Source organism: Bidens hawaiensis, unplaced genomic scaffold (genome assembly GCF_021521415.1).
Source record: "Bidens hawaiensis isolate Kalapana, Puna unplaced genomic scaffold, B.hawaiensis_p1.1 tig00028768_1, whole genome shotgun sequence".
Lineage (NCBI taxonomy): Eukaryota > Viridiplantae > Streptophyta > Magnoliopsida > Asterales > Asteraceae > Bidens > Bidens hawaiensis.
Genome location: NW_027494715.1, coordinates 149,470 through 163,507, shown reverse-complemented (window position 1 = coordinate 163,507; position 14,038 = coordinate 149,470). Strand labels below are relative to the sequence as shown.

Here is a 14,038-nt window from a genome sequence, read left to right as displayed (position 1 = left end):
AACTAAGCCCACTACTACAAAGCATAAACCACAAAATACGACCCAACAGTTGGAAAAAAAAACACGTCAGCTATGTGCTGGTGAAACGTTGACTCGATAAAACAGTTCATACCAGTCGTTAAATACGATCATAGTTTTCTGTTTCACAAACTCAGTAGGAATGCCTGTCATTCCCGGGATTTGTACCATTGCCCTACACACACAATTCAAAGGTTCCCCGAGTACATAGCCCTGTTCGGAGAAAACTTTCCCCTAAGCTATGTGACCTTGTTGGAGAACTGGTTATGACTAACTTGGTTTTGTATGCCAATTATCAGTTATGTTTGGATCCAAACACATGTGTATTCGGTCTGAGTTGCCTTTTATTATCTATTTTGTATTATAACGATTTTAGAGACAATTAATCTCATGCAAACATTTATCAGACTTTTTGCAATAAAGAACCTGTCTATTACAAGAGTAAAATTTATTCAGACCATAAAAGGTTTAACGTGTTCACCTTGTGTTGTCAGTTCGGTGATATTAGAATCTTTTACTCAGTATGCTATTAACCTATATATGTAATAGGTATGCATAAGTACCTAGATGGTATATCTTAAGTATTCAAAAGACTTTAAGTCTATTTCAGTCCAGTTGACTCGAGGTCTGATCAGCAGACTCTTAGGTCTGACCTAACCTTAGTAGGGTTATTGTCGTTTTATGAAAATATACTTTGTATTTATATATGACGTTTGGGATAGCATGCTTTGGCCTTAAGTATATTATTAAATTACTTACAATAAATAAATTAAAATCCAAAACATATATAAATATTAGAAACGAAAAATGAAAACAACCCCCATAATACGGGGATAAAACCTAGTATAATATATATAAACGAAACCTCTAAAATCCTATATGTCGCACTCTAGTCGCTCCCATCCCTTTCACCAGATTGTTTCATTTGTAAATAGTGGCCTCTTATTAATTAAGTCCGGTTTGGACCCGTTTAACACGGGTCATAACTTCTCAAAATAAATCTTAATCATCTCCCTCGGCCTCACGGTTTTCTCTCTTAATTATGAAAATCCTAAACACAATGCCTACTATTTTCTACTTGATTCGGGGTATGTTTGGCAATGAGCTTTTAGGGGCTTCAAGCTTCAAGTTTTTAAGAAAAAACTTATACTCAATTAAAAGCCTTGTTTAGTTGAAGGAGCTTGAAGCTTTTAGTTCATGAGAAAAAGCTTAAATCTAGAAACTCCAACTAGTAGCGTTTAGAAAGTGCTACAAGGTTTTAGTATTTAATTACTTAAATAACCTTTCAAAATAGATATATTTACTATTATCTTTTTTAGTTATGCCCATTTTGGTCATTTTATACAATTTTATTAAAAGCTACAGCTACTCTGTCAAACATTTAAATATATCTAAAAAGCTACACTACCAGCTACCAGCTATATACTACCAACTTCAAACCAGTGACCACCAACTAGTTTTAAAAAACATACCCTCGGTCTGAATCGGTCTTTATCGATTTCTTCTGCAAAACAAACCACGGGATGAAATCCTCATTCTTTTCCATGGACGTTTTAAAACAAGATCGAAATCGTTTGAATTCGAGCATCGATTATAACATTCAACATCTCATGATTGTTATGCTATAATTTCAATAAGGGTATGTTATAGCTTAAAACATTCAACTTCTCATACATATCTAATTGTCATTCTTCCTAATACTTACAAAAATTCTAGCAGTGATCGATATCTCTTTTCTTTATTATATTGAAAGATAAGCTTATTGTTAAAGCAGTAGGCTATAATCATAATTAACTCTCAGTTACAGTTTGTTGAGTTCAGCCTGAGTTGATTCGGGTTTGAAATTGAAAGCAATAATAAATGATTACTTTTAACAGTACATGTTTACTTTTTGGCGCTAATATTACAAAGTGATGGAATTTCATAAGGAAATTACGATCACATTTTTTAAGGGTGCTCTCTTTGTCCAAAGGAATGCTATACAAAATGAAGTAGATGCACTTAAAAGTTACACTGGTGGAGTTGATAAACAGTTAAAGAAGTAGATGGGTTTATATAAACTTATTCAACTTTATATAATTTGTGTTTCAAAGTCTTTTAAATTTTGTGTTTTTACTATCCAGAGACGGGTGGGTCGGGTTCGACAGGGTAACGGGTCAAACCGGGTTATGAGCAGATGGATTCGAGTCGAAAATGGCTGTTTTAAAATATATTTGTTTGGTTTGGGTCAAATGGGTTCTTAGCTAAATTAGTTTGAGTTGAAACGGTCTTTGTCTCAATTTAGTTCAGGTCAAAACGATTCTGACAAAATGAGTGCAGGTCAAAACACGTTGTCTGAAAAAAGTATTAATTTGGTTCGGGTCAATACTGGTTCTAAGCAAAATGAGTTCGGGTTGAAACAGGCTGTTTAAAAAGTGTATCAATTTGGTTCTGGTCAAAACAGGGTGTTAACAATATAGATTAGGTCCCAGCAGAGCCCAGTTGGACCCGCAAGACTCACCTTAAACAGGGAAGTCTGCGCAGAGACCAACTGGATCCGCAGAACCAACCATGCTCAGAGACGTGACGTCCTTACGCGCAGTACGCAAGCTGGTCCCGCAGGAAATGCCTCCCAATGGTGAAGGACTCCGCCTGTCCCCGCAGCCTCGGATACAAGCCATTAGGGAAGGCTACCCGCGCAGCATGGCTACACGCACAAGGCACTTAGCTCTCGATCATTCAGTGTCACCTGAAGGAATGAGCCAAGCCGGGAGCAATCCCGCACAGAGGCGGGAGGGGGAATACTCCCGCCCAAATAAGCCAGTCCGTATACTGAAGGATCTTTTACTGTACCTGACGAGGTATGGGCGAAAGATCTGATCAGAGATACGACAGCTCACTGATACAGTATGGCGAGCAGCATGCTCCTGTACTGTATCACTATTAGCCGCTGCCTACTCACCAACTACTGTCATACCACGTGCGTAGCCGGCAGTTGGTGGAAAGGGAATAGTACACAGCAGGCCTGGTCACTATCAGCCGCTGCCTACCCACCAACTACCAGCAGGGCACGTGCGTAGGCTACTGTTGATGAACAGGAACACTGTAGCAGCCGACCATACCTCCTTGGAAACCTACCTTCGGCTATAAATACCCCAAATGGTATGATCATCTGAACACATTATTACATTACATTATCTTATATCATCAGAATATACCTGATATCTGCTCTAGCAATCTCTTAATATACTTTTATATTTAAAGAGCAATCTAGTCTGATTCTCACGCCGGAGGGTGGTCACAAGGAGGAACCCCCCCCTTCTCAGTGACGAGCTCACGGTGTCTGTTTTGCAGGTTATCAGAAGAACCATCTTCCAAGGGTCTAACCCCTCGTGGGAAACAGCTATCCAACCCCCAGGTTACCAGTAATCTGTCAGGGGTCCGGTTAGTGTTTCTTCAGGTGGGTCGGGTTCGACAGGGTAACGGGTCAAACCGGGTTATGAGCAGATGGATTCGAGTCGAAAATGGCTGTTTTAAAATATATTTGTTTGGTTTAGGTCAAATGGGTTCTTAGCTAAATTAGTTTGAGTTGAAACGGTCTTTGTCTCAATTTAGTTCAGGTCAAAACGATTCTGACAAAATGAGTGCAGGTCAAAACACGTTGTCTGAAAAAAGTATTAATTTGGTTCGGGTCAATACTGGTTCTAAGCAAAATGAGTTCGGGTTGAAACAGGCTGTTTAAAAAGTGTATCAATTTGGTTCTGGTCAAAACAGGGTGTTAACAATATAGATTAGAGTTAAAATTCGTTTTAAAAATAAAGGTATCAAAATGGATCACGGTGTTTTAGTTGTTTAAACATGTAAAAATAAGCCTTTTAATGTATGCTTCAACAACTTCTATTACCCGGCATATTTATGCCTGAATGACACTTGTACTGTTTATATTGGCGAAGTTTTTTAAAACAAGGGTATTTTTCTTTTCTGTTAGAATGAAAAAGTATTCCATGCTTGTGGTACTCAGTGGCCATATGTAAGCTTGGTAAAACTGGCGCGTTGGGTTGGACGAGGTAGCGGGTCAAAATGAATTTGGGTCAAACTGGAATCGGGTCAAAACGAGCCATTATAAGAATGAGTTCCGGTCGAATTGAGTTTTTATTAGAAAGTAGCAATTTGGTTTGTGTCAAACGAGTTATTTCCATTCATTGTGTAGGAAGCAATAATTATGAAAATATTGCTTGTTGGATTATGAAAATCTCAAAAATGGATCTATTTCTCTGCAACTTCTGATCACGCTTGCACAGGAGATGGAAATGCAATGGTTGCACATGCAGGGTCTTCCTCATGAGGTATATTAACTCATGTTTGATATCTAAAGTTTACGATCTACTTGATGTGAAATGAATCTAGACCATCAGTATTTATCTTAAAAAGCTTGGGTTTTTTTATACTTTCTTTCGTCATATTTTCGTTAGATTGTTTAGTTCTAGAACACAATTTTATATTTTTATCCTTTCAAAATTTGGGGACGAAAGCCCTAACTTATATTCTAATAAGCAAGAGTCGTTCATGTTCACCAATCTCTATGTTGAAATGCTAACTGCTAAGAACTGAACACAATTTTCAGGAACTCTTACTTGATAGAAACAACTGAGTTGGAATACCTCTGGACCAATGCATGTATTACCACAAATTCAGCTAAAGCTAGGATAGTCGAGGAGTTCATGCTCGTGATGACTTACGGTTTATATTTAGACTTTGAACTGCTATGAGGCACTCTTTTTTCTTTAATAAACATCTGAATATTTAGAATTGGATGAAACACACATGAGCGATCATATCTTCTCTTTTGTCTATTTTTCTTTTTCAAATGTGACAAATATGACTAAAAAGGCTTGGCCAAAAAAAAGTTACCAATATGTTTACATTGGCTGTCAAAGTTTGTGATTCAGTGGGTAATTTTGCTTAATAGTTGAGGTTTTTTGTTTAGCGACAAGTAACACATATTTGGTCATTACATGTATTAATCCATGCAGGTTTTCTCAGTGAGTTTGCTTGGTTTTATTCCTTGATAATTTGTTGTTTGTGGTTAATAAGTTTGTTGTTTATGTAGTAGGCTCTTAGGAAGGGTGTTCAATACTCATGCAATGAAAAGGGTGATCATAGCTCGTGAGATATGCCACTTGTTATACTATAATGATCAAATGTATGAATCATCTTTGTTATTCTTGATAAATGAAATAAACTTTCATTGTTTGATAATTGTTATGTAATAACTTTAATATGAATATCTAAACTTTTATGGTGTTTTGTTGGAATTTTACGATACCAAAAGTTAATTTTAGGAAATTGAGACTATATACCATTAGTGGTATTCATCATTCGAGTACTAGGACTCACTCTAACCCGATTATAAACCTACACATCTCAATTGAAAGAGCCTAAACGTTAAAAAATATAATGATCCTAACAAACTAATTAATATATATTTATTAAATCAAAACAAAACTACATAAATCTCCATAACACGGGGGCTAAAAGCTAGTATATTGATAGATGGTAATGGGCCTGTGTTTAAATCCACTTATAAGTAATATAATGCATAACAGTGGTTACTATATTGAGGCCCATATATTGTGTCTGGCAAGACTGCTTCTCTATGGTTCATACTTGAAGGCCGTTTCTTTTATTGCTCGATCAAATTGGATAGATTTTTTTTAGGGTAAAATAGATGGGGTTTTGATAATTCCAGTCACTTAGTTTGATTATAAATCATGTCACATGCTTGACGTAGTAGCCATCAGCTATCATATACATATACACTTTAATTTGTTATAATTCATGTCTGGATTTCCATATACATTTATAAGTTATAACCCCTTTTTTATTCATAGATGAATTTTCCCAAGAAATTAGAAATAAAAAAACTTAATTATGCAACTATAAGTTAATAATAAAAGGTTTACAAGTATGATTTGGATAAATGAGTATGTTTCAGTAGTTGGTTAACCCAATACTATACCCGTTCCATACACATGAACTTTTGAAACCAATATTGTATAATCTTGAAACTAATTAAAAGAGAAAGTTAAACGGCTTAAGTGAAAGAGTTAACTTAACTAGTAATTAATTAATATTGGTTTGAATGTATAAAAAGTATGAGTTTAATCATAGTATGTTTAGTAACATAATTAATATAAATAGAGGTTAGGGATATGTAATTACTAATTAGTGTGTCAAGAAATATAATAAATAGAAATAGTCGATCTTAGTTGATTAAATTTTACACTTGTGTTCTTGAGTCTAATTTTCCTAACAATCCTTGATGTTTCGGTTTATCCGTCATTTAGCTTCCGTTATTAAATTTAGTCTAAGGTAGTGTTTGGTATGAAGTACTGATAGGTGGAATGAAATTGATCAATCCAAAGGAATGAAATAGAACATGTTTGGTTAGCATTTATCAATGGAATAAATCATTCCTAAGGAGTGAAATTCCTTTCATATATAGTATTTTTCATTCCTTAGTAAAAGATGTTTTTTCTTTTATTCTTTCAAGGAATGGAATGAAAAATTATCAATAATTATTAATTATTATTATTATTTTGTTGTAGTATAACTATTATTAAATTATAATAATTATTATTATATTTTTATTATTGTATCGTGTTATGTTATTACCGTTCCATTAACCGACAAAAATATATATGTGTGTATAGTTTACCATTCAAAAAAAAAAAAATCCAATCCTACTTTGTAACCAAAACAAGATAATGAAATGTTAATGATTCATTTTATTTCTTTGTCCATTCTATTCCTTTATTCATTTCATTCACTTACTAATTCTATTACCTCATACTAAAAGGTTTGACTTCATTTTACTATCAATAATAGTATATAGATAATATAGTGCAAAAGCTTACGTCTCTCTATGTCTCTTTTGAATTAATATTACGTCATGAAACTAGTTGTTCTAGAAAGATATATTGTGTGATAACTATTTATACCCTTCAGTGTTACTTCTGTTCTAGAAGAAAATTGTTTCTTGATTATTTAAGTGTTAAAAGAAAATTAGAAATTAGAAATTAGAAATTAGAAATAGATAATATTATTTATCAAATGAAGTAATCCACGGGCGTTCATTAAATTCTGTTCAAAGTTCAAACGGTCAGAATTGACAACCATGAAGAAGAACGGGCCACCGACATACCACATTATATTATTTTTATTTCTCAACCTTTTCTTGCGCCCATAATTACAAGTTAAAAATTCCAAAAATAGCCTTTTTTTTAAGAGATAAAGTCCAAAATAGCCTTTTTTTTCTGATAATTTTTTAGAATTTGAACTCTAGAGACGAATTGGAAAAAGATAATAATTATGAGGGAGCATGCCAAATCTTCAAAGAAAGTTAGGGAGCATACCAAATTTGGGAAAATATTGAAGGTAAAGTCCAAATTATTTTTAAATGTTGGAGCAAAAGTTCAAATTTTTCCTAAACTTTTTTTTGTATAGTCTCCAAGACTGTTTTTTTTATTTCCGTCAATATTTTCAAATTCTAGTAAGAAAGATTTTTTACAATTATACCCCGGCGCCGGTACCGGAGTTGGAGCTGTTTTCACGGCGGTGTTGTTCGGAGCCAGTTCCGATAACCGTCCGATCTTCAAAGCGGAGGACACGTGGAAGTTTCTCGAGGAGAACGGTAACCGGCTCTACTGGAAACCGAGCTCCGGATTCAGGATTAAAACCGACTTTAACGTGTTCTTCAAAGTCAAACTTTTCCCGTTGACCGTAAACGCTTGTTTCATAACCGTTTCAAATCCGGCTGTGACGTCACCCACGTCAGATTTCTTAAAAATCCGTTTAATCACACCGGAGCTCGGTTTCCGGTAGAGCAAGTTACCGTTCCCCGCGAGAAGCTTCCACGTGTCCTCCGCTTTGAAGATCGGATGGTTATCGGAACTTGCTCCGAACAACATCGCCGTGAAAACACCCCCAACTCCGGTACCGGCGCCGGGGTATAATTGTAAAAAATCTCTTCATAGAATTTGAAAATATGGACGGAAAAGGTAGGAAACATAAAAAACAGTCTTGGGAGACTGTATTTTGAGAAAAACAGTTTAGGAAAAATTTGAACTTTTGCTCCGGCATTTCAAAATAATTTGGACTTTACCCTCAATATTTTCCCAAATTTGGTCTGCTCCCTGACTTTCTTTAAAGATTTGGCCTACTCCCTCATAATTATTATCTTTTCCCAATGCGTCTATAGAGTTCAAATTCTAAAAAATTCTCAGGAAAAAATGGCTATTTTAGGCTTTCTCTCTTTAAAAATGACTATTTTAAGAATTTTCCCAAATTATATTTACTACAAACCTTTTAATTTGATGCTTCTAGCCTCATTCACATCATTCTTCTTCTTTTATCTGTATAATTACACAAAACACAATTTCCTTTCAAATGCTTTTTATAAAACCCCTCATATGCTACTATGTATCTCTATCTTATCATCCTCACAAATAATAGTTTTGTTATTATGTTTTTTTTCATACACTCACAATAATTTAAAGGGATTTGATTTTTGAGTCTCTAAACAGAAAAGTATATCTTCTTCAAACTTTATATTCATTTTAGAGAATGGGTTCATGGAATGTGGGATTAGAGGCATTGTTAGATTTTTCTATATTAATTAGAGATCATTTAATTTTAGAAAAAAAAGGATGTGAATGTTTTTGCTCTTTTAAGCAGCTCCGCCGAGTCTCCTAAAACTTGATACCATGAAAAAAAAAACCCTGAATCTGTGGAAGTCATTATGGAAATGGAAGGCAATATAACTAGAACAAGAACATAAATGATATCTCTCTACAATTCCAATGAAACCCCCACGAATTTCATCGTCCATCACTGCTTTAGAGGTAGGAGAAAGCCATTAGGAACATGAAGAAGATCGGAGAAAATGATTTAGTCACCAATTACTACTTGGGAAATCTTCTGGGGGGACATCTTTGTAAAGGAAATCAGAGATGAAAGCGGGAACCTTGGGCACATAGTCGATGTTTTTGTTCCTCGTAAAAGGGACAAGACGGGGGCAGATTTGGCTTTATCAAGTTTATTAGGGTTGAAGATCCCGATAATCTATTAAAAAACCTAAGTAATCTCAAATTTGGAGGGTTAAAGGTTCAAGCCAACCTTGCAAGATATAATAGATACGAAAGGAAGGTGGTTCTAACCACCCGTTCCTCTTCGCCAGGAAGACGCTCGGACGCTGCAGTGAACCACCAAGCATTTCCTGGAGGCTTGAGTGGGTCTTGGTTGGAGGAGTGTTTCCCCATACCAAAGAGGTGTTAAAGGGTGCAGAAGTAGCAATTAACATTTAGTAATATATATTTCACTTTCATAGACAACGACTCTAGTAATCTATGTATACGAGTAATACACAAAAGTATCTCCATGTTAAAAGTTTTGCTATATTGATAGAAGTTCGATTTAGTAGTTTACAAAATTAAGGTGTTATATACAAAATAACTAAAGTATCACACTGTGTTCTACAGTATTATCGTTTGATAATAACTCCTTTTATAAAACATTTCCTTCAATTATTTAAAGGTGAAAAGAAAATATTCAATATTTTAAGTTCTTGTCCGTGACACCACAATAGTACGTTAGGCCGGCGAATGGAATACGGTCAAAGAAAATAATAAAAGGTGTGCAAGGGCATTATTGTAGTTAAAACCAAATTTAAGGTCATATATTCTTTTAAGGACCTATAAAGATCATGAAATACCAAAAGCAATCCATCCTTGCAACATACAGTATTTATACTTCCTAACCAGTTATACTCCATCTAGCTTCTAATAAAAAATGTCTCCGATCACCCCTGAGATTCGAGCATGTGCGGAAATCTTAAACGGAAATGAAGTCTGTAAGGAAAAGGCCAAGTCTCTTTTAAGAGAATATTGTCTTCCAGACGGCCTATTGCCCGTAGAAGACGTTGAGGAGCTTGGCTACGTGAAAGAAACTGGATTTGTGTGGGTCAAACAAAAGAATGAGATCAAGCACAAGTTTGAAAAGGTCGGAAAGCAAGTGTCATATGCCACTGAGATCACTTCGTACTTTGAGAAGTGTAAGATCAAAAAGTTATCAGGAGTGAAGTCTAAGGAGTTGATGTTATGGATCTCACTCGTTGAGATCTACGTCGAAAATCCATCAAGCGACAAAATAACCATGAAAACACCCACCGGAATCTCTAAGACTTTTCCAAAGGTAGCTTTTGAGGCTTAAGAGGTGACTTAAGAGTAACCGCAGTTAATCAATACGCGTAATACAAAAGAATAAGTGTGTTTACAACAAATAATGGTCTCTGCTCTCTATTTTCGTTTGTATGTGGCAATCTTGTTTCTAAGTGGTTTATACCAGTTGATGAATTATTACAATTTATGATTTATCAAATAAATCCTACTCCAGATGATCGATAACATGGTTGAACAAATTACATTAATATATTTTTAAAGTTGTCGGGTAGGTGAAGACCGTGGAAAAACTTACGAAAGCCATTAAACACATCTAAATGTTGTTTTTTTAAAACCTATTTTATTGTAAGAAATATACATTAATTGTTCATTTAATTATACCGCTTAAGAAGTCAAGATATAAATAAGTGTAAACGCCGGTTTACAACCTATAACAAGCTTTAAAAACTGGTTATTAATTCATATCGAATTTGACTAAAAAAAATGGTACAATAGATTGAACCGGAAGGTTCAACCAGGTTGAATATTTTTATTGTAATTTCATATAAACGCAATTTCAACTCAGAAAACAATCTAAAAGTATATGATTTAATAATAAAAAAATCCAAAATTTAATCTTTAACCAAAAAATGATGCAAAAGCACTCAATTTTCAAACATTGTTTTAAAATAAAATTGTGCAATATGTTTACGACGTTGGAGTGTTGAATGAATCAAGAGGCATTCTCAATTTATTGGTTTCAGTTTTAATCCATAGGTTAAAAGTATTTTTAAAAAATATGGACTGCAAAATATCAAATATCTCTTGGGCTTAAAACTAGTAATCGGTATTTTTAAAAAATAACCGCCTATTCAATTTTCTAGCATACTGTCCAAAAATACCGGACTCAACATACCAGCTTGCAGTGCGTAAACCGCTAATACCGGTTCAACCGGCGGATGCGAACCAATTTTTAAAAATATTGATTGCGACGTACCATAGAAATAGATATCAATCAATTAAACAACTAGTATATTGACCATGAGTTCCCATAGTAACCCTCCACTTGCATAGTAACGAATGAACGGAAACAAACACTTAAATCTTTGACGAACGAATTTTCTTGTTTATAATTTCATTAAGACCATCTGGTGTGGGTACCAATTCATCACTCAAATCCTGCGTGATAAATTAGTAGTGACGACCAACGACCCCCCAACCCCCACACGCGCTTGGCGCCCTTATTGGGCTTCTCATAATGGAGAATTCCACGACAATTTCGCCAGTTTTACCCCCCTTTTTTCTAAACTCATTTTTGGTTAAAAAATTATTTGCTATTTAAAAAAAAATAATCTAAATACATGATGACCGTCGTTTTAGTCACTCAAAAACCTAACTAAACTATAAGTAGGCTATCATATTTACAAGGAGTATGTGTTCAGTATTACAAAATTTGTTTGAATATTTAATCTAAATTTAATTAACTAAAGTGAACAAACAATGTCAAGCGAAAATTGAAAGATTGATTTTTAAAACAATTTAAGAAAATGCAACCTCCTTAGAATTTCAGGTTCTGGACATCACATAGACATGATACCCCGTTAAAGCGGAAACGCGGACGCGTGGCGTCATGTATACTGTAAACATATGATTATCGCCAACATAAATGCGTTGGGATACCAATAATTTTAAAAGTGTTAACAAATCAAATTTATTTTTAAGCAAAAGTAGTTAAGCATAAAAAGGGGACTCCTTCAATACAACCCAAACATTGTTCGGGCTATGCTAGTAAAATCCCTCCCAAAATGGTATCCCAATTATGCAACGAGGTCCGATCTTCATGATTCCTTACGTGCGTTGCTAATTTTTTGGAAAGCATACGTTCGACAAGTCATAATCGTTGGTGACTTGGTATGAAATCACATTTTCATAAATTGTTGAATCAGTTCACAAACTAGTATACTATAAATTATCGAAACAAATACGATGATCCTCCATACACTAGTTAAATATACGAATTAATATGACAAACCCTGAGCCCATAACCAAAAAACGACTTATATCCTTTTGCCTTGTTCAAATCTCACAAATGAAATATACGCACCCTAGTTCGATGCAATATCGAAGGTTGGAGTGACTAACCTAAAATAGGGGGAATGTCAACGCCAATAGTACTATTCGTATATTCATGTGGCTAACTTCGTAGCTAACAATTATAGTATGTAAGCAGGACTTTTAGCACTACATAGTTCAACTCATGTTCGCATAAGGATTAGTATTTTGTTTCTAATTATCGTATATAAAACACACTTGTGTATGTTTCTCCCCTGAATTTATAAAGGAGTAAAATAGTAAAAAGGGGCTGTGAAACTCACCTCTTTAGTTTGGTGTTCAGTTCCTTAAGAATTTCAGTTTAAACCCGAGGTCCGCTGCCTTCACACGTCCTATCCCCGTAAGGTCAGTAAGTTACCATTATCGGCTCGCAAGTTGGTTTATGCTAGTCACTTTCACCCAACTAGCCTTTTCGTTTATTATGTTTGTGTCGGTCGCTTTCACCAACCAAACGTTTCGTTTATAATATTGTGTCGGTTGCTTTCACCAACCAAACATTTTGTTTATTATATTATATCGGTCTGTAACACCCCGGCTTAAGCGGAAACGCGCGAGTGTGACGTACAGGTTGTTCAAAACACATGTGACACTATTAAGTGACAATATTATCATTAATTAAATTATACATCAAGTATACAAGTTTGAAACAATATATACAAGGAAAATAAATACAGCTAAACAGTTTGTCCATTGGTTTAAATAGCCTAAGTCTAGTGTCTTCTCCGTGTGTCATCTTCTACTAACAATACCTGTAGCATATGTATAAAATAATGTCAACTATATGAATAGTTGTTGAGTTCACACAGTTTTATATAAGTACATAAAAACCATACAATTCCATGAAATTTGTGAAAAGCGCAAATAAGGGTTCTTTACACTCGAATCAAGGCCCTATGTGTAAAGAATAAACAAAAATCCTTTCCAGTTAGGGACAACCAACGTACTTGAATAATAAGGTCCCTTTTCCACTCGAAACAAATGGTCCTGAGTGCAACGAGGGGCGTATGATCATACTTATCGAATCCACCACTTGAAATTGAAATCAACGCACGTAAGCAAATAAGCAAGTAAATACACAAGTCCATGCAACGAATTTTAGTTTGTAAGCAAAATTGTAAATACTTGAATTTTATAGGATACATATGCTACCCTCAAAAGTAATAAAAGAGTAAAAGATGGTGTAAGAAACTCACCTTGAAATTGAAGCTAAACATGAAAGGACAACCGAAAACGCGTTCAAAGAAAATGAACGATTAACCCTCACCAACTATAGTTAAAAATACATAACAATTAAAGACTAACTAACAGGATTATAAAAGTTAGAATAATTAAGTTTTGGAGATTGTGTATTGTTTTATTATATTTCAATATTTTATGGCATTATAATATTATCTAAAGTTGTAATGGTAATTTAACGATTTTTTTATTTTAATATTGTTTAATTAACATGAGAATTATATTATTCGTTAAACATGGATTTTAACGATAAAATCTAATTTTTGTGCATTAAAAAGTTAGTGAATAGTTAAATAATAATATAATATTAATCGGGTTATAAACAAACTTTAGCGAAAGCAAAAGTTGGTTTTTAGTTGGGAAATGATAAATATAATTTATAACTAATTTTATTAAATTTAAAATGATATTATTTAATTTATAATGAATTTTAATAAATTATTTTGTTTAAAAATAATAAAGGAAAATAGGTAAAA

The 14,038-nt window shown here is 34.2% G+C and overlaps 1 protein-coding gene across 1 annotated transcript; it reads left to right on the top strand.

Moving 5' to 3' along the window:
- Positions 1-9,846: 9,846 nt before the first annotated feature.
- LOC143577692 (uncharacterized) lies at positions 9,847-10,266 on the top strand. The gene has a single exon (XM_077061454.1). The coding sequence runs from the start codon at positions 9,847-9,849 to the stop codon at positions 10,264-10,266; it is 420 nt and encodes a 139-aa protein (XP_076917569.1).
- Positions 10,267-14,038: the final 3,772 nt, after the last annotated feature.